Raw genomic sequence first — 25823 nt, 5'->3', positions numbered from 1 at the left:
CCCTTCGTTGTGGTGCATGGGTTTCTCATTGAGGTGGCTTCTTTTGTTGCGGAGCACGGGCTCTAGGCGTGCGGGCTTCAGCAGTTGTGGCATGTGGGCTCAGTAGTTGTTGCTCGCGGGCTCTAGAGTGCAGGCTCAGTAGTTGTGGGGCACAGGCTTAATTGCTCTGTGGCATGTGGGATCTTCCTGGACCAGGGCTCGAACCCGTGTCCCCTGCATTGGCAGGCGAATTCTTAACCACTGCGCCACCAGGGAAGTTCCTGGTTTTTTTTTTAAGGTCCCATTACATCTACATGTTCCAGTCCTTCCAGGTAATAGTATTTCTCTTTCTTTTCTTTCTTACAAGGTTTTGAAATTTACATCCAAATGGAAAGGAATAAGAACATCTTTTGGTTCTTATTCTTTTAGGAAATAAGAAATTTCATACTTCATTCACTCATTTTTTTAAAATCAGAGTATCCTTGTATACTTTTCACTTTATTTTCAAATACCTTAACTTTCTGTGTTCACTTTCCCATCTTAAAATGGCAATAGTAATAGTTCCTACCTCACTGGGTTATTGTGAAAATTAAATGAATAAATATCATGAAGTGCTTAGTAAAGTTCCTGGACATAGTAAGTGCTCAGTAGATGTTAGCCATTATTATACCTGCTGGTTTTTTTGTTTTGTTTTGTTTTTATGTGTAGTTGATTTACAATTTTTTTTTTTTTTTTGCCAAACCACATGGCATGCGGGATCTTAGTTCCCCGACCAGGGATCAAACCCATGCCCCCTGCAGTGGAAGCACAAAGTCTAAACCACTGGACCGCCAGGGAAGGCCATGATTTACAATATTGTGTTAGTTTCAGGTGTATAGCAAAGGGATTCAGTTACATATATATTTTTCAGACTTTTTTCCATTATAGGTTATTACAAGATATCAAATATAGTTCCCTGTGCTATACAGTAGTAAATCCTTGCTGTTTATCTATTTTATATATAGTAGTATGTATCCATTAACCCCATACTCCTAATTTATCTCTCACCACCCCTTTTCCCCTTTGGTAATGATGAGTTTGTTTTCTATGTCTGTGAGTCTGTTTCTGTTTCGTAAAGAAGTTCATTTGTACTTATTTTAAGATTCCATGTATAAGTGGTCATATAACATTTGTCTTTGACTTACTTCACTTAGTGTGATAATCTCTAAGTCATCCATGTTGCTGCAGATGGCAATATTTCATTCTGTTTTATGGCTGAGTAGTATTCCATTGTATATATGTACCACATCTTCTTTATTCATTCATCTGTCAATGGACACTTAGGTTGCTTCCATGTCTTTATTAGCAGTTATTATAAATAGTGCTGCTATGAACATTGGGGTGCATATATCTTTTTGAATTAGAATTTTTGTCTTTTCCAGATATATGCCGAGGAGTGAGATTGCAGGATCATACGGCAACTCCATTTTTAGTTTTTTAAGGAACCGCCATACTGTTCTCCATAGGGGCTGCTCCAAGTCACATTCCCATCAACATTATAGGAGGGTTCCCATTTCCCCACACCCTCTCCAGCATTTATTATTTGTTGAATTTTCAATGATAGCCATTCTGACCATATGAGGTTATACTTGCTCTTCTTATTATTACTTTCCCCTTCTGATCTATTTGGGTTTATGATCTCTCAGCTGTTTAATTCTGACATTCTCAAGTATATAGAAATCAGCTTGAAATGGTTTAAAAATAGTACCACCTCACACTTGAGGTACTGAGATTTTTCTACTAACATTTATGAGGCTAATTTGATCTCCTCAGAGAAGAATTTCTTCTGCTCTAGAAATACACTTTAAAGATTTGACCGGGAGGAAAGAATCGCAAAATACGGAGTACCCAAAAATAACGTATTTTTTATGAGCTGAGTAAAAACTTGCAAATACCATGCCCCAGACATTATTTTTTGGGACTTCTCAGTACAAATTCTTAAGGAATCCCTGTCCCCATCCCACTCCAAAAGACAGTACAGTGGCATAATCCAGTGCCTTGTTACTCAAACCAGGGACTCAGCATCAGCATCTCCAGGAAGTTTGTTAGAAAATGAATTTCAGGACCTGGCCCAGACCTACTGAATCATAATCTGTATTTCAAAAGGCACCCCAGGTGATTCATGTATACAGTGAAGTTTGAGAAAGACTGATGTAGTTGAGGTTCAGCTTTTTTTTTTTTCCTTTACTAGGCCAGGATAACTTCAAATATTTTATAACTAGATCACCGTTTCTCAACCTCTGGACTGTTGATATTTGGGGCTGAATAATTCTTTGTTGTGGGGATCTGTCCCGTGCATTGCAGGATGTTTAGCAGCATCCCTGGCTGCCACCCACTAGATGCTAGTAGCTCCCCAACAACCAACAATGCCTTCATGTTATTATTATTATTATTATTACCTACACCTTCTGCTCTACCTGGACTTATAATGTGCTCTGTTTGGTTCTGACATTGGCTAACAAAGTTTTTTTGGTGAGATAATGTTTGATTGCTAAATGTCTCCTTGGGGATTAAATTGCCCGTATTGAGAACCACAGAAATAGATCCACTAACTTTGCTATGTTCTTCTTTCCTTCTAAAGTCAGAGTATGTGACAGATCATTTTTTACTGTTGTTAGAATCTATTTTCAGTTTATTATAGAACAATAAGTTTTGAAACTTACTTTTGATAAATGTTATCAAAATTTGATAATATATTACTATTCTTATCTGCTTTTTAAGTTTTCTGCTTCTGATTAGACAACTAAAGCACCAGGCAGGCAGAAAGATGCAAAGTGTCAGATAGACCTACTAAGTGATGAGAATTAAAGGAAGGAAAGTGGACCTAGTTTGGAGTGGCATCTAGTAGCTTTTCTCCTTTTGTTCAGAGTCTTAGAGTCACAGAATTTCACATCTGGTAACATCTTCTCATCAACATTAATTTCCAGGACTTCGATTACAAAAGCCAAAAGAGATTAATTCATGAATTCAACAAATATTTCTTTTTTTAAAGGGAATGCTATTTATTTATTTATTTTTTTGGCTGTGTTGGGTCTTCGTTTCTGTGCGAGGGCTTTCTCTAGTTGCGGCGAGCGGGGGCCACTCTTCATCGCGGTGCGCAGGCCTCTCACTGTTGCGGCCTCTCTTGTTGCGGAGCACAGGCTCTAGAGCGCAGGCTCAGTAGTTGTGGCTCGCAGGCCTAGCCGCTCTGCGGCATGTGGGATCTTCCTAGACCAGGGCTCGAACCCGTGTCCCCTGCATTAGCAGGCAGATTCTCAACCACTGCGCCACCAGGGAAGCGCAGGGAAGCCCTCAACAAATATTTCTTAAGCACAACTAAGAACTTGGCACACAGCCCCTGCCTTTAAGGATAGATGATAAAGGGGCTTCCCTGGCGGCGCAGTGGTTAGGAATCCTCCTGCCAGTGCAGGGGACGTGGGTTTGTGCCCCGGTCTAGGAAGATCCCACATGCCGCGAAGCGGCTAGGCCTGTGAGCCACAACTACTGAGCCTGCGCTCTAGAGCCTGTGGTCCACAACAGGAGAGGCCGCAACAGTGAGAGGCCTGCGCACCGCGATGAAGAGTGGCCCCCGCTCGCCGCAACTGGAGAAAGCCCTTGCACAGAAACGAAGAAACAACACAGACAAAAAAAAAAAAAAGATAGATGATAGGAAATTGAGATCTTAATTCAGCCCCATTCCTCTCGACCTGTGTCTCCTGAAGCCCATCTCAGAAAATGGAAACTACACCTTTCCAGTCACTGAAGCCAAAATCCATGGAATCATCCTCAAATCCTCTCGCTCACATATCCCATCCAGCGGAAGTTCTTTTGACTCTACTTTCAAAATATATTTTGACTTTGAATACTTCCATGACTACCACTCTGGTCCAAGCCCCAACCTATCCCTGGATGAATGCAGAGTCTCCTAATAGATCTCCCTTTTTCTACTCTTGCTCCCCAGCCTAATCTTATCATAGCATCTAGATTGATCCTGTTAAAATTTGAAGTTAGGCCAAGTCATCACATCTGTATTCAAACACTTGGTTGGCTCCCAGTCTCACTGAGAAAACAAGTCAAAGCATTTACAACAGCCTAGAGTAAGGCCATACATCATCTGGCCCCTTTGTTGCTTTAACTGACTTCCATGGTATAAATACTCCCTTTATGGCCAATTTCAAGCCACCAATGTGATATCACAAATCGTGAAGTTGTGAAGGTATTCGCAGTAGCACATCATTATATGGTATTTCCATCATGCAAATACCGTTGATGTAAATAATCTCAAGAGCATAGATAATAGTAAAATGAAATAACTTAATTAGGAAGTGATAAATTTTGAGTATTTATTACCTTTGTTTTAACATAATTTATTTACTTAATAGTAAGTTTATATAATTTAATTTTTTAATAATGGCTGTGTTTGACAACCAGCTTACAAAATTCTTGAAAGTTTAACAGTTGGCTCCCAGGAGTCAGTTGAACTGGCTCTAACACACCAGTGTTAGAGCACCAAACATGCACCTGCCCCAGGGCCTTTATTTCTTCATCTGCCTGGAAAGCACTTCTCCCAAATGCTTGCAAGGACTCCCTCCTTCATTTCTTTCAGGTCTTTTATTGAATATTATGTTCTAGGTATCACCTTCCTCAGCCACCGTATCTAAAATTGTACCATCCCGATTCCCTATTCCAACATCCAGATTCATTTTTAACCTTAGCACTTATCACTATACAACATACCGTTTCTCTGACTTGTTATTTACTCCGTGTCCTCCATTAGACTCAAAGCTCAAGAAAAGTAAAGATTTTTGTCGGATTTGCTTCCTCTCAAATCCTAGCACTTAGATCTGTGACCAATAATTACTGGGCTCTCAATAAAATATTTGTTGAATGAATGGATCAGCATCACCTCTTCATTTCCTTTACTTCCTGTTCTGATTCTAATTGCCTAATAGTTAATGGTATGTTATATGTGAAAGAAATGGCATCTTTCCAACCCACATCTTTCCAAAGAAAAGGCATCTTACATTCCCTGTTTCTTTGTTTATTTGTTTTTACTTCTTATTTATGCAGACCCCAAACACCAGCTCATTATTTTATTTTCGGCTTAGAAATACTTCAGCAAAAACAACTCTGTGGCTTCCCTTGTCCTGCCTGAGAATGATCCTAGTGAAATGATACTTCATATCTCACTTCTATATAAGAGAGTCTGGGACCCATTGTTGAAAATTACATTATAGAACTGTATAAATTTCTCAGACTGTCAAACTATAACTCCTAGACTTAGCAGCCTTCTCAGATGCTTTTTTGCTATGTTCCCCAAAAGGCAGCAGCTCACTTTCAGACAATTGCTGATTCTGCTTCTGAATGATTTGAGGTGTCACAGACTCCATATATATTATTCACTGAGGTCTCAGACACATAGGGAGTTTAGCTCCACAGACAGAATATTCATAATCTTCCATAAATATTCTCAACACTGTAAATTGGGTTTGATAGGAATAGGGTTGCAAACTGGACTATGCCCCCAGGGCAATTTTTTCTTGAAAAGAGTATCTCTTCTCTCCCACCTCCATGCTTCACCACCATACACAATTGTACTATTGTCCAAGTTACACTAGTAATGTTTTTGAAATCCAAGGATGTGATGTGATGTGATGTACTGTTTTATGAAGTATTCTTAAAAGCAAATAGAGAAACAATTTCCCTATAAGATATTTACAAAGAAATATTTCTCCCAGTGCTTCCTTTCAGGTCTTACAAAGTCACAAACGTGCCCTTAAGATTCATTGGAAGAAAAATCCCATGCAATTGTGAATTTGTGCCCAATACATGAATACACCCAGTGAGTCGGACTCATGGTATTTTCAGCCTAAGTGCCCGTTTCTTATGACTGGTAGGAAGAAGTGCATATTGGAAGGTCATTGTTATATCTCTGAGGTCAAAGTGATATCAATTTTCTCAAAAAGAGTGAAATGGCCAATTCCATTATTAAGATAATATAATTAATTCATACCTTACTTCAAATATTTTTTACTACATTATATGGGTATTTAATCTTATAATTTGTGTATTCCTTGAAGAGCTCACAGTCAGTAGAGACTGTCTTCAGAGGCAAAAGATCAAATTAAAATGCAAAGATTTGACTCTGGTGTGACCTTAATAGCAAATATCTATGGTTTGATAGGGAATAAACAGGTACTGTTCACATGTTGTGGTGGGTGTGAAAATTGACACAATCATTTTAGGGGACACTTGGGCAGTTCCTATCACAATAACAAATATACCTGGCCTTTGACACAGTAGTTCCACTTTTAGGATATGAACCTAGAGATATATTCACATTTGTGCCCAAAGATAAATGTACAGGGATATTCACTGAAGCATTATTTTTAAGAGAGAAAACCAGAAATAGCCTAACTGTCCTCAATAGGGGACTGGGTGAGTAATTTATAGTACTGAGAAGATGGGGAAGACAATGGAGCTGTCAATAAGGATGAAGTGGATTTATACATTCTGACCTGTTAAGTAAAAAACAAGCCACCAAATCATATGTATAGTATGTCATATATGCTGAACAAAACATAAAGCAAGTATATTTGTAAATGCATAGAAAATATCTCAAAACATACATATCACACCCTTAATGATGATTATCCCAGAGCAGAAAAAAGAACTGGGGGCTGGGGGGGAGGACATATGAAGAGGACTTTTATTTTATTTTATTATTATTATTTTTTTTTGCGGTATGCGGGCCTCTCACTGTTGTGGCCTCTCCCGTTGCGGAGCACAGGCTCCGGACGCGCACGCTCAGCGGCCATGGCTCACCTGCCCAGCCACTCCGCGGCATGTGGGATCTTCCCGGACCGGGGCACGAACCCGTATCCCCTGCATCAGCAGGCGGACTCTCAACCACTGCGCCACCAGGGAAGCCCCATGTATTACTTTTTAAATTAAAAAAAATTAAATAGAAATAAGTAACAAGTAGTAAAAAAGGAATTTATGAGTTTCTGTTTCTCTTTTTTCTGATGAATGTTGTTTTGTGAGACAATGTGAACTAGTAAAAAGAACACAAACATGGGTTCTAAGTTGACTCAGCTCCTGTGGGGTGGTGTGTACCTGTAAGTATGCGAGATAGAGGGTGCGGGGAAGCAAGAGTGGGACCAGGAAAAGAGTAACTACCTCACAGGGTTGCTATAAGAATTCAGTGAAATACTGTACAGAAAGGTCTCTAACAGCCTGCTAGATAGCAGGGAGGCACTCAATGCAGTTTACTTACATTTCCTTATTCATATCCCACTCCAAGGTTTGAAGTCTGTTTGATTCCAACAAATGAAGGCAAAGAGAAAAGGATTAGAAATATGTCAAACCTGTGTTCTGAATTTGATTCTGAAAATGCAGTAATCAAACATAATTACCTGCTCCTGTCACTTCTTTTTGCACTTTTTGGCTAACTCTAGGCAAAAACAATGGGCTAAATATTTACATCTGATTCACTATGGTCTGACAGATAAGACCTCCTAAGGGATATGATTTAAAGATGACAGGAAAGAGCCAAAGAAGGGGCCAGCAAACTGGGACAATTCGGACTTTACAATCTACAAAGTGTTTTATGAGTCGCACAGCTCCTTTACATCTGCTTCACCCTTACCTGGATGAGACAGGCATGGGTGATATCAGCCTCATTAATGGGTGAGAAGGAAACTGAGGCCCAAAGAGGTGAAATGACTTGCCCAAGGTCACATTCTGAGCAGAGCCAGGTCTTATGCCCAGTTTGTATTCCTATTATTCTGCCATCTAAAAAGACCAGTGGCCTGTTCCAAGAGCGGAAAATGTGGAGGGAAAAACTTTTTAAAAAATAGGACAGCCCCACTTTTCCGGTAATATAATGTAAGTATTCCAAATGATCAGTGTATATATCATATATATTATATATTTTGGTTTGATATTGTTCGGTTAGGCAATGAATAAAAATCTTAGGTCTGAAAGTAATCCAGTATCATTTTGGTAAATCTATTGGAGGGTGAGGGAGTTATGCTTTGGTGAAAGCCTTTGTCCACTGTGAGTGAAGATTTGCTGAAGAAAATTGTGTTGATTTAATAAATCATTTATCAACCTCTTGGTGGCACAATGGGCCTACTAAACTTTGGTGGGCTGCTTGGTGTTTCTTCAACAAAGAACAATCAGTAAACCTTACTTGGAGGGGCACTTGGGGACAAGAGAGGCAACCATATGAAGGGCCAAATGCGTGCGACTTTCAATGAAAATACTATTTGGTGATGATGAAGTATGCGAAGGGCAGCTATGCTGAAAGGAAAAACCGAGGGTAGGGGAAGATCAAGGGCAGTTGGCATGTAAGCTCACCCGGAAAAAACAGACAATGTTAAACCAATTACAGGGATTATAGCGTCTTAATTTTTAGGAAGGATCGGTTGTTAAAGAAGCCAAATTCCAGCCTAGGGAGAAACCGAGTTACAATTTGAAGGAGACTTGCCCAAGAACTAGCTAAGTATCTTTCCCATGTCTCCGAGAAAATCACGAGGCTCCAAGAGTGCGCGTCCCACACCTCACCCCAACCTCTCAACATCTTGGTCCCAAACCCAGGCCTTTAAAATGGATTAGAGAGGTCCGGGGCCTACAATTAGTTGGCCTCCGTTGTGTTCTTTTCGCTCCTTTTTTCCACTCCACCCTTCCCCGATTGAAAAAACAATTCGCTGTGCCCTCCCTTTTAGTACTGCAGCCCCCATCAGAGGGGCGGGTCCCGATCCCGGCAGGCTTAGGCCCCGCAGGTTGGCGGGAGCCGGCGAGGGCGGGCCAGCGCGGGTCCGGGAGAAGCCGAGCGAAAGCGGGTTACCGCGAGCCGCGCTCAAACTCGCGCCACCACCAGCTCACGAGCTGCGCCCCACCCTCTCCGTCACCAAAGGCGCCCAGCCAATGAGCGGGCCGGAAAGGCCGGGCTTGCGGGCTAAGCACTGGGAGGGGGAGCGGCGGGAGGGGGCGGGAAGTCGAGGGCGGGCTATATTTGATTGACAGCTCGCTTGAACAAATCCTCCGCGCGGCTTCTCTTCGCTCTCCTCTCTGCAGGGCTCAGCTCTTCGTCCCACCTCCTCCTCCTCCACCCTCCTCCTAGCTCCTTTGCGACCCGCCCCTCTTCCCCTCCCCCACTCTGCGGGCAAATCGCTGCTGGAAAGAGGCGGGGGACGAAGCGGCGGGCTTGTGTGGAGCCTTGAGGTGGGATTGACGGGCGAGCTGGCCAATAGAAGGTAGGTTGATGGCGCGGCTGTGGCTGGAACCGGCCAATGGGCGGGCGGGCTGGGGGCGGAGGCCCAGGTTCCAAACGCTCCGCGGCGCCATGGGCTGAAAACTCAACCGAGATGGAATCTCCCAGTCTGAACCGGTTTCAACCGGTTCCGAGTTTGAGGCACTAGGAGGAGGGGGAGAAGCGGCTGCAGCGGCCGCGGCAGGAGCAGCGGGAGCTACAGCATCAGCAAGAGCAACAGTAGCTACAGCCCCGGCGGCGGTGCCTGTTCCAGTCTTTGCTGCTGCAGTCCGTGCAACCACCCAGAGGGGGAGGGGGGAACCACCAGTCGCTGAGGAGCAGGAGAAGGGGGGAAAGTTTAGGCGAGTCTGGGTGGGGGGGGCCCAGCGCCGGAGCCGCGTGAGAGAGGGAGCCGTATTTTGGTAGGGGGGAGTCGGACTGCAACTGGCAGTAGAGCGTCCCCCGGCCGTGTGGACTCTACAGCTCCTACTCCTGCCGCTCCTGCTGCCGCCTGTAGCTGGAGGGTCTCCCTGGGGCAGAATCTTTGGGACTTGACCTCGTTCCCCTCCCCCTTCCCTCACTCCTTAGACAGGCGGGAGCATTTATTCCACAGATTAATTCCCCTTCTTTTTTGGGGGGGGCGGGTGTGCGTATCGGGGGGAGGTGTCCCTGAAATAGTAAATATTGTTGAGCTTTTTTTGCCCTTATCCTCTTCGTTTTTTTTAATTTCTTTTTTTAAGGTGGGAAAACTGTGAAACCCACCTTGATTTCCTCCCCTCTCCCCCGCCCCATCCTCCCTTGCCCTAATCCCCCGACAAGGAAGGAAGAAGCAGTTGGTTCAATCTCTGGGTAAGTCTACTGTGTCTTCGGGGTCGAGGGCCGGGCGGGAGAAGGCTGGCGTGGGGCGCGGCGGCGGCCGCGGGAGGCGAACCGGGGAGGCGGCGGCGGGCCCACAGCAGAGCCTGCGATTGAATGGAGCCGCTTCTGCCGCTGGGGGATGGAGGCGGGGAGGCTGCCGCGGGAGGGGAGCGCTTGCTGGGTCATTCGCGTGTGCGGGTAGCGGTGGAGGAAGGCAAGGAGCGTGATAGTGAAGTGGGGCCCGGCGCGGGGGTGGAAGGGCTTCCCCAGCCCCTTGGGTTGGGGAGAAGTTGGGGTGATTTCAGGAACATTTCTGTAAATTATTAGGAGTGGAAGTTTCCAGAAATATTTAGTGCAGCAGCATTGAAACGTCCGCCTGCATCACGTGGCCCCTCGGTAGAGAGCTTGGGATCGCGGGAGGGAGGGGCTCTTAAGTCCTTGCTCCTCCTGCAGGGAAACTCAGAATCTCTGGCTTTTTACAGAGTAGAATTAGAAGTAGGAAACGTTAGTTGATTTTTTAGGGAACTGCAGATGAGGTTCCGTGCTGTAGTTTGTTTGGGGGGACTTGGGTGTGTAAAGTGATCGACTCATTTACTGCTGGCATTGTACAGTGGATAATACCCTGATTCTCTTTCATTCCCATGTCTGAGTTTGGGGTGGGTGGGAGGAAGTGGTGTACTGGGGGAAGCATGAGAGATTTGCCAAGCCCGGACCTCCTCTGACCACGCAGAGGCCATGCTGCATAGAGAATGGGGCGGTAAACTTCAGGCGCCTGGTCTAAATGCCTTCTCCGAGTATGGGCGGGGTGAGTGCGTGCTCCAGTATGCTATAGTTAGAAGTGCTGCACTTCGGTTCGGGTGGGAAGAGAGGGGAGGGCGGGCCTTAGTGAGGTGTGTTTCTACTGAATGAAGCAGGCAATTGCCCACACAATCTAAAGTAGCAGTCTTTCTCCTTGCAGCGACTTGTTTTTTGACCTACTATGTATTTATCATTAAGCAACGGTTATGATTTTCTGGTTTTTGGATGGGAGCTGGCAGTGTGTAGTTGCCTGCCTATTCAGTTTGAAGTGGCAGTGAAGGTATTTTGGTAGTCACTTGTAGAGTCACCACGTGGCTGTATAATACCTTATATTTGCTGTAGAGTGAGTGGAATTTAGGATTGAGTGTCCCAAGGAGAAGGAAAAGCTTTTGTGGTTTCTTTCACCTCTCCCGCTATGGCTATTTGCTGTCTGCCTGATTGTGTATCTTAAGCGCGTGGGACACTGCTGTTAGTGGAAAGAATGTTTTGGAAGCTGTTTGATTTGGGAGACTAAATGTGCTTGGCATTGACTAGAAAGCCGCCATTTCTGTACTACGTACGGTTCGAGAATAGGTAGGTCATTTCGAAGATAGCCGCTAGTTTTAAGGGTGGCATACCCTGCTGTATTTAACACAAGTTTCTATTGTAAACCTGATTTTTTTTCACAGGAATTTGTCTCATTTTTTAAGGACAATGTGCTTGAAAACGAAACTTTTTAGAGTCACTTTATTCTTTCTCGTTTTGTTTATTATGATAGGACGAAATAGGATAAAAGTTCGTTCAATTTTTAACCCCCCCAATCGAAAACATTTGATATATAGATCTTGGTTCTTTGTGGACATTGCTTTTCAGCCTCAAGTTTTAAGATTGTTCTGATCCTTTGAAATTGTATGGCACTTGAATGGGGTAAATTTACACTTCCATTTGTGAAATACGTATTTTCTTTTTCATATTAGTATTTAGATCAAAGATTGTATGTCAGGTATTTTGCATTAAAAATACATTTAATAACTGCTGTAGAAATTTTTGAAATCTCACCAGTTTTTACTGTCAACAGTGGATGGAAAGACTTAAGAGGAATAAAAATCCTCGAACTCATAATATCTCAGTTTTTACATTATATCTAACCTAAGTGATCCTTCAGACTTTTACTTTGTTGTAACTGACATTATCGTTAAATAAAACATTTGACTTGAAATTGCTGCCATTATTAACGTTTTTTAGCTGTTATAAAATAGACAAGAAATAACACCTTTTTCCTAACAAGCTGCTTTGTCCAAACATAATGTAATCAAGTTAGCCACCCATTTCCTGATCTTGGAAGGTTAAGAGAGGGAGAAGTAGAGATGACCATCTGACCTTATTGGGTCTAAGTACAGTAAACCAGGGGTACTTAACTCAAGGTTTCATGCATGGCTTTCATGGTGTCCTGAATCGTCTGTAATTGTATACAAAGTTGTGAATTTTTTTAATTTGGCAACAGCTATCCTGTTCCTCTGATTGTGAGGCATCTTAACCCAAAAAAGTTGGAGGAGTGCTGATTTAGCCAGTCAGACTTAAGTGGCACTGGCTTTGAAGAAAAAGCAAAAGGAAAGATTTTTATAAGGCTGGGCACAAGAATGTGCATTTGTGCCAGCACCTTGGAGTAGAATCCTCTTAAAGCGGTACCATTGCATATGAACCAGTAGGTTTTAGCCAGTACGTTACTTGAGGTGAAGAAGCTCATTTTTCTGTTACGGTAGAATTTGGTCTTATTTGGAAAATAGCAAGATTTTACAGCTTTTTGTTTTGCCAGTCAGTACCTGGAAATTAAAAAAAATCTTGGTTGACATATTACCATAGTTTTTTTTTCTAGACCACATATTCAGGGAGCTTGTACGCTTGTAATTTAAATCTCCAAATTCATTCAGGGATGAAAGAAACAAATATAGTTTAATTGAGTGCAAAAGCTTAAATTCTATAGAGATTAAGGATACCAAATTTGTTAGACTTGTTAGCTAATCATTGCTATATATAGGAAAACTTTTGATACCACATTTAATTTTTAGTGTCTTCAGTATATCTTAAAAATTAAGGTAACATGAAATGAGGGAAAGTGAGCTTTTACTGAACTAGAAGACCCTACTTGGGGCGGGGGGGCGGGGATCCCTTTGGGCTTCATCTGTATTTAAAATTTTCGAGATCAAGATTTTAAATTGTATCAGGTTTTAGGGCCATAAATTCTTTAATAATCATTTTTAAAACGGGTTAGGGTAACTTTATATACATGTTAGTAGAAAGAACAGTATGATTTTTTTGGGGTGTAAAAATAAAGTGGACCCTAATGATTAATGCAGTTGTGGAATACCTAAGTAACTTCAGCATTTATTTGCTTTTACTATCTCAGTTGTTTAGGTAAAATCTCTGAAATACAAAGTAAAATATTTGTAAGAACATGGTTGAAGTAAAATAACTTGAGTAGAAACTTTCTGACAATGTCAAAACTTCATAGGCGCCTTAAATTCTTTTTCTTTATTTTCAGTAATCTATGCCAGCAATTATGACAATGTTAGCAGACCATGCAGCTCGCCAGCTGCTTGATTTCAGCCAAAAACTGGATATCAACCTTTTAGACAACGTGGTGAATTGCTTATACCACGGAGAAGGAGCCCAGGTAAAGTAGCTGATCAAAACATTATTGCAGAGTAATAAAGTTGTTGAGTTTAGAATAAAATTTTAAATTACCACCTTTTTAAAAAGTATCCCATAGTTTGTATTAAATTGGAATTATATATTCTGAGAGGTGGTCTAGAGAAAGAAGTTGCATTACATTTTGAAATGGTTTAGAGTGGGATGTTTTGGAATATTATTATTATACTTGTTCTGTTCTTCAGCAACCTTTACCCCATTTAATAAAAGATACAGCCCAATGTATTAAATGTTTTGTAGATATTAAAGGTTGTATGTCCCTTATATATTTAATGTATTTGGAGTTAATATGAGTCTTCTGTTTTTGAAACATTTAAATTGCAGAAGTACTTCACAGATAAAACTTGTTTTAAATATCACAATACCAAGTATTACATTATTTGAATTTTAGCGCTTGTAAAAGTGATACTGTTAAAATAGGAAATTATCTTACACTTAATCTATGTTTTGATCAGTTTATGGTTTGGGGATTTTTTTTTTAAAAAAAGGAATGTTTGTAAATTTTAAAAATTTTTTATGGTACAAGAAACTGGACAATCTTGAATCTGCACCCTGCGAACCTAATAATGTAAAGTTTTAAACGAGTAAAAGTTTCTGTTCTGGATTTAAAAAATCTTATAAGGTGACGTGACAGATATCTTACTAGTAAAATTTTGTTGCCAAAAAGTGCATTTCTGGTAGATAATGTATCTTCAAGCTATTAATTTATATTTGCATAGTTAAACCCTGGCTGCTTTCATACTTTTTAGAAACCTCTGAAAGGTGGATATAGTAGTATCTTTTATAGATAGTCCAAAAAACATGATGTATAAATATTAGCAAGTGCATAAGTATTTCTATTCCTTTCTGAAATCTAACATTGGTTTCACTACAATAAAGAAAAAATTTAAAGGGAAAAAGGGCCATGAAAGTTGTATGAGTGGAAAAAATTACAGTGATTTTGTAAGCTTGTTAGTGCAGTTTTATACTCCTAGGCGCTTTCGATCAGTGTTCTTGTCTCCAAAAGCATTCCTGAAAAAGTATCCGTATTTACTACACATACCATACATTCAACATGGAGCTTTAAGCTCCATTTCATCCCAGCATGGATGTATGGAAAGCAGCTGCTTTTGGAAGAAAGTATGACAGTAAGGTTGAAATGCATGAAGTAAGGTTGGGCTCAACTTTGACTATATTAGAAGCATAAGTCTATAAGCCCGTAGGAAGATTGGCATTTAATTTTATCACATCCTTAAGCTGCCACTGCTCTTTAGTCTTCGTTCTTTTTTAACCTGGTTCACAGCATCTAAAAGTATGATGACTAGGGGCTTCCCTGGGCGCAGTGGTTGAGAGTCCGCCTGCCGATGCAGGGGACAGGGGTTCGTGCCCCGGTCCGGGAAGATCCCACGTGCCGCGGAGCGGCTGGGCCGGTGAGCCATGGCCACTGAGCCTGCGCGTCCGGAGCCTGTGCTCCGCAACGGGAGAGGCCACAACAGTGAGAGGCCCGCGTACCGCAAAAAAAAAAAAAATAAAATAAAATAAAATAAAAGTGTGATGACTAAATAGACCAGTGTTCTAGGCTTATAACATAAGTAATTATGAAGACTATGTTGTAATACTGCTTTAGTAATGTTTCAGTGTCGAAATTTAATGATTTGTTTTAAATTTGACTTTTGAATAAAGACTAGATTTAGAAAAGTGTTTACAGATATTTTCCGTTTATGAAGACAAAATTAACTTTCCCAAAAGTAAGAATTTTATGTCTGGTTAGATTTCTCATGAGACAAGTCAATTGCATAAAGAATAATCAGTTGGTATTTGTTATAGATAAGGGAACAGGCTTAGAGCTTAAAGACAGTTAAGAACCCCTTTTCAGAAAGTGATATCTTTAAACTTCCTTGTTCATTTTTTATATACCACTTCTTGGGGGTTTTATTTTGAATAAAAAGTTGAAGGTTGCAGTGGAAAACATGTTTTTAGTGTTAGATGTCTTAAATTTATTCCAGTAAGTTTTCTAGTCATTCCTCTAGAGTCTCATCTACAAAGTGTTACCTACCTTGCAAGAGACTGGAGGATTAGTGATGAGGTTTTGTAAAGCACCTGTTAGCGGTGACTGCTATTTAGGAGCCATTCTGTTTAAAGGGTACTTTGAACGTATAATGAAGAAGATTTCACATATGTGATGTAAACTCATTGTTTTAAAATATGGTTTGGTGGGGAGTTTTTGTTTGGTTTTGGTCTGTCATAAAATATGTACTTAAAATAGCAAGTAGAAATTATGCTAATTAAGCTTTCAAACTCACCTGTATATAGCCTAACTTTTTTGAAAAGCATTACATAACTTTGGAGAGGAAGGAATTATTAGAAGGGTGGCATCTGTAGGTAGAACTTTAGCCTAGATGGGTAGTATAGTAGAATAATTAGCACTGTAATATTAGGACTACCTTCTGTTATAAACATTTTTCTATTTTTAGCCAAGTAGGACGCCAGGGAAACAAAAATGTTGGAGTTGGGTGTTTTCTCCAGTACTGTGTTAAGTGTCTTGAACTCTTTTATCTATTGCTTAGCAACTAAAATACTTTCACCATTCAGTTAGTAACACAGGGAGATGCCAGATTTTCTCTCTCTTCGGTTTCCCTTTGTGCCTTTTTTAACCCCTCCTGGGGTTTTAAGTTAATAAAGGAATATATTTTTTTTAAAAAAAGCACATATTATGTAAGGACAGTGGGATTAAGACAAATTAAAAAAAGGACACAAATATTAGATACTAGCAATAACTTTAGAGAGCAAAATTACAACAAAAAGGATGACTGAAAAGGAAGGAACGTGATTTATGGGGAGATTGAAATGAATGGTGATAGTGTGGGAACTATTCATTTATGTGTAGAATGCTCATCACTTCAAAAAATCTGATAAAGTTGTATCTTGACCAAATAACTTTTACTAGGCATGGATCTTTGATGTACCTTATCCTCTTAATATTTGTTACTATTTTATATGCAAGTCTCTATCAAGTTAGATAGTCTCAGGAAGAGAATCAAAACACTGCTAAAATGGGCTTTGGCCGTAAATAATTCACATCAACATTCTTTCTACCTTTTGTTGGTTGGTTATTATTATATGATACAATTGCAACCCTTTAAAGAAATCGAATAAAAAATGTATAGTTGTATTTCAAGACTTCACACACTTGCTCTAATCCCAGACCCTTAGGGTAGAACCCAGGCACCTTATTTTTCTTTCAAGTTCCAAAGTGTTTCTGGTCTTACTGTCAGGATACAGAACCATTACCTAATTTAGTGGGTGTGTATTTGTCAACATTTTAAACAATAAGCAGTGTATAAAGGCCACAAGAGAAAAATGATTTTTTTTTGTAAATTGGAATAAAAGCCAACTTAAAGATTATAAGGTATCTGTGTCAGAGATGGTTTAAAAAAGAATGCTTTTCTCCCCCCCCCTTTGATCCTTCCTTGTTTATAACCCATAGAATCAAACCCTTGATCCAAGTAAATGATCTAACAGAAGGATAATTGTCAAATTTTAAAACCATAAAACTTTACTCTTTGGTTACAACATGTGATAGAAATAGGTAAAAGTTAATTAGGGAGGATCCAGTTGAGCTACAAAACAGCCTTTAAAGGTGAAAAAGATAAAGCGGTTGCTTCCTGAAAAAAATTAATAGACTTATCAGCCTTTGGTAAAATGTAGTGTTCATATCGTATGAAAAACTAACAGTTAAAATGAAGAAACGAGATAATGTCAACATGGCTAGATCTTTAAAACTGTCAATTGTCAGTCATATCTCAGTGAAGCTGAGGAAAATAACCGATGTCAAATGGAAAGAGCAAACTGCAGAAGGATTTCTACAATATACTATTTATATAAAATTTAGTAACCACACAACTATATTTATGAAATTCATACACATGCTGTGAAAATACAGACAGGAAAAGACACCAAAGTCATGAAAGTGATTATCTCTAAAGAAGGAACAAAGGAAGGAAATGGCACTGAAGAAAGGTACAAAGTTCCATAAGTTTTAGATCTTATGTTTAAAAGAAAAACAGACAAGTGCAGCAAAATCTTAACATTTGTTAATTCTAGATGCTGGTTTCATAGGTTTAAATATACTGGGTTTGCATTTTAGAAATACAAAAGCAAAAAAATTTTCAAAATAAGCTAGGATTTAATATATGAAATTAAAGGATTTTCGGAGACAAAGGTGTTAACAATAAACTGAAGATACTGCTTTAAAAAGGTCTTAATGTTTTATATGTATCAACAGGTATTAGAGGGTTGTAGGCTTACTTAGACCTAGCTTTTATCTGTCTCCCCTGAAATATAATTTTATAAAGTTTGTTAAAGATAATCTTGGTGACTCTTGTATACCATTACATAACTTATCTAAGTAGATGTGAGTTTTTATATGTTGCTTTTGGTTGATTGTATGCTGAGAACCCCTTTATGTCGGAGTAGATGATTGAATTTAAGTTCAGTTTTGAGAATACCAAACAAAGCAGATTATGGGGAAAAAAACCTTTTCTGTTTCAAAAGAATGTACCCATTCTTTTTGTTGTTGTTAATTAATTTTTTAATTCATTAATTAATTTATTTTTGGCTGCGTTGGGTCTTCGTTGCTGCGCGCGGGCTTTCTCTAGCTGCGGCGCGCAGGCTTCTTATTGCAGTGGTTTCTCTTGTTGCGGAGCACGGGCTCTAGGCACGTGAGCTTCAGTAGTTGTGGCGTGCAGGCTCAGTAGTTGTGGCGCACGGGCTTAGCTGCTCCGCGGCATTTGGGATCTTCCCCGACCAGGGCTTGAACCCGTGTCCCCTGCATTGGCAGGCGGATTCTTAACCACTGCGCCACCAGGGAAGCCCTGTACCCATTCTTAATTGAAGTTGATAATGGACACAGTTTTATTTCTGTAAGGACTAGTTTCTTGAGTATTTCTGAAAGTTGATAAAATCACTGTCCTATTAGGATTTGTGCCTTGCTCAATACCATTCGAAAGAACAAGTTAGCTTAAAATTCTTTTTGTATATTATTTTAGCAAAGAATGGCTCAAGAAGTACTGACACATTTAAAGGAGCATCCTGATGCATGGACAAGAGTCGACACAATTTTGGAATTTTCACAGAATATGAACACGAAAGTAAGCAAGTGGTGGTTTTTAAATCCCTTATTTCTTCTTTTCTTCCAGTCATAAACTTTGAGGAAGGTATCTCATTTTTAGTATTAGCATTTGTTATCTCAAATCATTTAATAATGTTAACTTATTTCAAAATTTAGTCTTAAACATAGAATTAATTCTTGCAAATAGTCCTAAGAATTATAAATGACGTTTTGAAATTGGGACTAGTATGCAAGGTGGCTTTTTTTTGTTGTTGTTTGGGGGGGTTTTTTTTGTTTGTTTTTTCTTTTTTCTTTTTAGAATATGTGTACAGATCTCAGCATAAATTCTGAATGTTATTCAGAGATGAAACATAACATCAGAGGAATTATTTTGGGCAAGTAATCAATATAACACAGGCTAGGCACCTCCAAAACCAAGTTGTGTGGGCAGCGTAAAACCCTACTCCATGGTACCAATGCTTTTAATGGGACAGCACTCAGTTTTTATTTGCAATTGAAAATGTTATCATTTGGGTCCTTTTTTCTTAAGTTTGAACAGAAGGGTTGATCAAAATGTGTTTTGACTGTTTAGGCTTGATGATTCACACTTCTCTTTAAACTGCCTTAAAGTAGTAAAATACCATGCATGGCATTCTGTTTAAATACACACAAGGTTTCCACTTGGTATACATTGTGTTAAAACAGAAAGTAGCCATGTTCACCTCTGTTTCTGAAATCAGACTGTGTTAATTAACAGTTTTAAAATATTAACTAGTTTTGACATCTTATAAATTTTAGGGCAAAAATACAGTCCAGAACTTCCTCAAAGTGCTAACCTTAAGTAACATAACAGTGTTTGCCTGTTTGCTTGCCTGGTAAATTTTGCTTTTTATACTGACAGACATTACTAATGTTTAAGTTGATTTATCAACAGTATTTTTAAAAACTCAAATTTGTCTTGTGAAAAATGAGATGATTAGAGGAACAGAAAGAAAGCAACAGGTAAAGAATTCTTCCATTTACATAAATTACAAATGATTTGGTGCTAAATTTATGCACTATGACATTTGGCTTTTATGCAATCATTTTTTTTTCTTTAAAGATGTTAACACTACCTGATATTAATCATAATGTTCCATTATGTTGATTGCTTGTAATAGGAAGAAAAGGGGTGTCTTCCTGTGCAACTGACACAGCTAGGCTTTGACGGCAGGCCTCCACAAGGTCTACCCTTTTGATTCCCTTTAACTGAATTCTGTTCATCAATTGTTTTTGTTTCATGGGCGGTGGGAGGGGAAAGGGGAATTCAATGCGTAAAATAAGTATTTCTAAGGGCTCAGTAGAAATTTCTACCATAGGGATCATTTCATGCATTTATTTTTTTCATTTAGTCTTTGCTGTTCTCTGTCCCTCATCTTCATAACTCAGCAGTGGATTCCTCAAGTCCTGAGGTGTAAAGCAGAAACTTCATACTTCAGAATGATATTTGGATTATTAATGTATATTTCCAAAGTAGTTATTTATCATTGGCCCTCAGATTTGGCTATCACTTCAGATTTTTTAATCAAAATACTCCTTTTCAAAGAAATGTGAATTCTCATCATGTGTAGAGTCTTAATGTCTAGGAGAGATTGGGTTTTAGGGTACTATGTTGGTGATCTATGTATTCCTTTGAACTAATTAGTGAAAAGCTTTTATTGGGCTTCCTGCCTCAGACCTGTTTGCAGAAAGATGAAAAGATGAATTGTATCTTCAGCAAGCTTGTGCTACTTTTTTACAGTTGGAGAAAGGACTAGAGGTTAGTAAATAGGTAATTTAGGTACCATAACAGTATCAGATATAAAGGCAGAAGTAAATAAATGCAGCAATGAAGGGGGGGATATCCTTCAATTAAAAAGGGTAGGCTGAAAATACATTGACTAAATATGGTTAAGTTATCGTTAAGATCAGTACTTCTTAACTGGTGTATTTATGGTGGGTTTTGTGTCTTAGTTTCTTAAACATCTTTGTAATTGGCTGAGAATTAGCAAGAGGGTATATATTCCATGTAGTAAGAAGTGCATTTGACTTAGTAAAACTTTTGACACTCTGATTTCATGCCTTAAAATTAATTTAAAGCAAGTTTAGGGTAGTATGTTTTTAAAAGTTAATTTAGAATTTTAGTCAATGAGAAACTTACCTTTTTTGTTTATTTACGTTTGTCTGAAACTTAGATCTATAAAGAGAGGTAAATGAACAGGAAAGAAAGCTTCACCATTTACTGCTGATTATGAAACTTTTTAATGGCATCAAATTTATAATTTGTAATTTCAGAATTTTGCTTTGGCCTTGTTTTTATTTTTGAAGTCTTTTTAAGGAATGTTCTGCAAATGTAGGATTTGGGTTGAAATGGCAAATTTTTCCTAAAAAGTACGAAATGTTAAAAATGAAAGAAAACAGCAAAAACACTGTTTGAGCACAATGTAGTTTGGGACAGTCTATATTGTGCTTTGGATAAAGTGTGCATTCACATGATCCCTTTGGTTGAAATACTAATGCTCCTATTTTATTGTGTGATGACTAACCATTTTAAAGATGAACTCTTATTCTCAGCCAAAACTTGCAATCTGAGGTTATATGTCTATATATGAATGAGTTTACCTTTCAGGTATTATAGCTGATTCTTCCCTAATTCAACCAGTTGAAGCATACCACAACAGTTTTGACCCTTTTCTTCCTCCTGTCTATCCACACTAATTGGTCATGGTAATGATTTTGGGTAGTAACTCCTGTAGCCTTGTAAATTGTTATAAATATTGTTGACTATTTAGAGTGAGTAATCAACAGGAGGGACAAAATGGCTTGAAAGTGGTATTTGTATTTATTAACTTTCTTACATTTTTAGTTATCATTTTTATAGTTGGAAGGAATACCTGAAAGGTAGATACAGATTGCAACATTCATTTGTGTATTATTTTGACTGTGCACAAAAGTTTATCTTTAAATTAGTAGAAATAGCAACTATAAGGGTGGGGTTAAAATTTAAAATTAAACCCGTGGGTTGTCTTGCTGCTCCTTAAGTAACACACCAGTGATGTTTGTAAACACTTTCTGTAGAAAGTATCTGTGACAATACTTTAATACTTGGCCAAGAGCTTACAACTCCTAGAAGATGGTAGGAAGCTTGAGAGCATCCAAGCTGCTAAATTCTTAGGAGCCTGGTCGTGTTAAAGTACGTGAGCCTATAAGCAGTCATTTATGCTGTGAATTCGTGTCTGGCTGCTACTTTTCCTTCTACAGACTAAGCCCATTTGGCTGCTAAGGGCTTTTTATTTGGTTCTTCCTCCTGGTGTGAGCATGTATAAACAGCAGGACGTTAAATAGAGTAGTAAACAATAAAGTGAGGAAAATGCATGAAAACTTCAGTATATGGGTGAATAGATCCTTGTTTAATATATGTAATTAAACTTGGTAGCATAATGTTTTTGAAACTTTAGATGTAAATGTGTGAATGTCTGTCCATTTGTGAATCCTGGAAATTGCCAGTCTTACAGCAATATATTCACATGCTTCTATTCTCCAATTTTCAGTATTATGGACTACAAATTTTGGAAAATGTGATAAAAACAAGGTGGAAGATTCTTCCAAGGAACCAATGTGAAGGTAGGAAAGTGTTTTAAAGAATTGTAGATTCAGAATTTTATTATTCCTGGCATTTTTATTATAGTTGAGTATTGGACAGGAGGAATGTGTTGAATCTTTAGTAGGTTATTATGCCTAATGGATTACTGCTTTCATCATGTTGCAAGGCAGGTTCTGTTTATATTTGGGGGCAGGGGATGAATAAGGTTATCTTTGGGGGAAAGCAGAAACCAGACTGGTCAAACTTTCTACAGTAAATATTGTGGTGAAAAATTTGTATCAAGTTACAGTTAATCTGGACCATGTTTGAAATGAATGAAATTTGAATATGTGCTCTTATGTATTATTTTAAATTCATCACACAGTAACAAGTAATGGGTACTGTGATACAAGGAATAACATAAATATAACAGCAAAGGAAAAAACAAGTTTTAAAAATCAAGACTTTAGCTTTTGAAATTCTGGGCATACCTTATAAGAGGTTGGCTTCTAAAATAAGGAAAGATCAAAAAATGAAGATGTGGTGGTGCCTAGTATTAATATTTTTACTTTTTCCTTTGTCACTACCTCAGTAAAAGTAGTCATGGTTTAAGAAACATGGGGTAAGGTTAGTCTCTTGGAATTATTTAATGCAGTTCCTTTCAGTTTTCACATATTGCCTTATTATCTACTTTGTTACTTGTTTAATCTCTGAAAAATAAAGAGAGAAGTCTGGATTTTAAAATGGGGTTATACTACTTTTGGTGGTGTTTTTTCCTGTTAAATTATGTCCCCTTTCTTTGACTGTTGCTCTTTAAGATTTGTCTTTACCTGCTTTCTCATGTCATCTTTATGGTGGAATAGCGACCTGGATTTACTCAGTCTAACTTAAATCTTGACATCTTTCTAGCACGTTTACAGGTCACTGGGACAATTTTTAACGGCAGTATCCCTAATACACCATAAACTGTGAATTAAGAATGATAGTATGGGAGGAAATAGTGCCCCCCCCCCCCCCCCCCCGCCAAAGAGGTCCTGTTTCTTTAAATGTTTTTATTTTGGTTTGAAACCATTTTAGATCACATTCTGTGACTTTCTCAGAAATTAGTAAGTACAGTTTGACTCTGGCCCAAATAGATCCTTTGTGCTTCATCACTACTTTTAGGGACCTTAGGTGCAGTCCTGGTTCCTTTACTACTGTTGTTTTATACTTGTGGTTTGAGCCTCAAATTTAACTTTGGCTATGGCTTACCATACCAACAAAAAAGTGTGTAATATTTTACTTCAGTGCCGTTTTACTATAATAAGTCCCTCTTTAATTTCTAAACACATAGACCTCTGCTTCTTATTACATAAGGATTGTGCTAGATGATCCAAATTATTTTCCAGCTATAAAATTAAATGATTTAAAATTATACTAGCTTATCAGTCATGGTTGTATTTGTTACTGAAAAAATTAGAGGCTAAAGTTCTCCTGAGGACTTGACAGTTTTTGCTTTCTGCATGAATGGGAGTGGCATGTTTTGGTTTTTATGATAAAGTCAAAAGCTTCCATCTATTTCTATGTAAGTATCAAATATATACATATTCCAGGACATATGTATATTTAATATACGCCCTGGAATATGTATATATTTAATTTTAATTTCGCAGGTCTTACCATCTTGTTTGGCAAAAACTGGTGGAGGCAGGGTGGTGATTATTCTCCGAGTCAAGAGAATTCTATTTTATTCATGTGTCTTTTTTTTTTTTTTTTTTTTGGCGGTACGCGGGTCTCTCACTGTTGTGGCCTCTCCCACTGCGGAGCACAGGCTCCGGACGCGCAGGCTCAGCGGCCATGGCCCACAGGCCCAGCCGCTCCGCGGCATGCGGGATCTTCCCAGACCGGGGCACGAACCCGCGTCCCCTGCATCGGCAGGCAGACTCTCAACCACTGCGCCACCAGGAAAGCCCTATTCATGTGTTTCTATTCTGTATTAGTGAGATACTTCATTTCTCTGCAAGCAGTACTTATAAAAAACATCTATTAGAATCACCTTTCCCCTTGCATTTCCCCTTAACACTAGTGATAAGATTGAGTAGGATGTAAACTTTTTAAAAAGTACTTGAAGCTCCTATCACCACATGTATGGTTTTTACTGTCGGTGAAGTCATTACATGGAGGGGAAAGCGTGATGTAATTTTTAGGGTCTTTCAGAGGCTCAATATTAGAAGAGCGTGTAAAATGGCTCCCAGAGAATGTTAGTAAACTCTATCTAACTTTAGACAGACAGCAGCAACTTTTCATGATGTGCATTTAATGATTTGTGTTTTTAAGGTAGTTGATCTCATTTATAAAACATTGGGAAATAAATTTATTCACTACTATATTTATAATTCTTTCCAACTTCGTCAATCCTAGGAGGCTTCTACAATCCTAAAATTTTGTATCTCGCGAAGTATACTAACATTTCTGAATGTTAATTTTCCTTCATCTTTAAGTAACTTCGATATTGGAAATAAATTAGTATAACCCCACAAATATTGTACATTCTTCTTGTTTATAATTGTCATATCTTTTAAGCTGTTGTCTCCACTTTAGCTAGTCTTTGTCCATTTTAGTACCATTAGGTATTGAGACTATACAAATATATTCCCTACGTTAGAGTATTACAGGTAGGAAGATAGAACATGTTAAAAATAATACCATTTTTTAAAAAATATGATCATTAAATTAGGCGTATATGTAATGAGTGCTAACACATGCGAAAAGAGGGGAAAAATCAGGTTGGCCCCTTTGGACAAGCTCATTCATGAAAATGGCAATGCTTGATGTATTTTAAAGGAAGGATAGGTTTGATTATCAAACCTGTCAAACAGCAAGCCAAGATAAGTTTTGTACATTTTTTCCAATCCAGCATATATTTTATCAGCTTCCAGGTTCTTGTCCATAAGCATACGTTAGTTTTCACATGTTCTTTTAGTGGAATGGCATTTTCAATTTAGGGCATTATCTAAAGCAGTTTGCCAGGAAAATACCTGACGGTTCTGGACTGAGTTAGATGTCTCTTGCTCTGTGTTCCCTTAGTGTGTCCTGTACCAGCGGATCACAAATGAGTAAAATTTTAATGAGCAAAAAAAAGACAGATAATAGCCAAGTAAGGATAAGGACATGTTAAAAAGCATTTAATTAAAAGATATTTTAATAAAAAAGGAGCAAGGGAGATAACAACCTTCATAATCATTTTAATGAATTTAGATTTATGTAATACAAAATTAACTGCACTGCTCTGACTTTTATCATTTTGCTTTAGGTCAGAAAAATGTTTTTTTTGGTCACCCCCATCCCCACCCACGATAACCTTTATCCCACTTAGCTATCACTTTTTCTCACTCTTTATCTTTTTTTTTTTTTTTTTTTTTTTTTTTTTTGTGGTATGTGGGCCTCTCACTGTTGTGGCTGGTCGCTCCCGTTGCGGAGCACAGGCTCCGGACGCGCAGGCTCAGCGGCCATGGCTCACGGGCCCAGCCGCTCCGCGGCATGTGGGATCCTCCCAG

At 38.8% G+C, this 25823-nt stretch overlaps 1 protein-coding gene across 1 annotated transcript in view; it reads left to right on the top strand.

Annotated features, from left to right (window-relative positions):
- The first annotated feature begins 9430 nt into the window (after positions 1 to 9430).
- XPO1 (exportin 1) overlaps positions 9431 to 25823 on the top strand; it is a 42543-nt gene continuing 26150 nt past the window's right edge. The window contains exons 1-4 of the mRNA XM_007108065.4: positions 9431 to 10102; positions 13431 to 13562; positions 18625 to 18726; positions 22256 to 22328. Coding sequence (XP_007108127.1) covers positions 13437 to 13562; positions 18625 to 18726; positions 22256 to 22328 — 301 coding nt within the window. The 5' untranslated portion in view covers positions 9431 to 10102; positions 13431 to 13436. The remainder of the gene's footprint in view (positions 10103 to 13430; positions 13563 to 18624; positions 18727 to 22255; positions 22329 to 25823) is intronic.

This window comes from Physeter macrocephalus, chromosome 12, assembly GCF_002837175.3.
Source record: "Physeter macrocephalus isolate SW-GA chromosome 12, ASM283717v5, whole genome shotgun sequence".
NCBI lineage: Eukaryota > Metazoa > Chordata > Mammalia > Artiodactyla > Physeteridae > Physeter > Physeter macrocephalus.
Note: the sequence above shows the minus strand (reverse complement) of the source record. Positions and strands in the feature narration are given on the sequence as shown.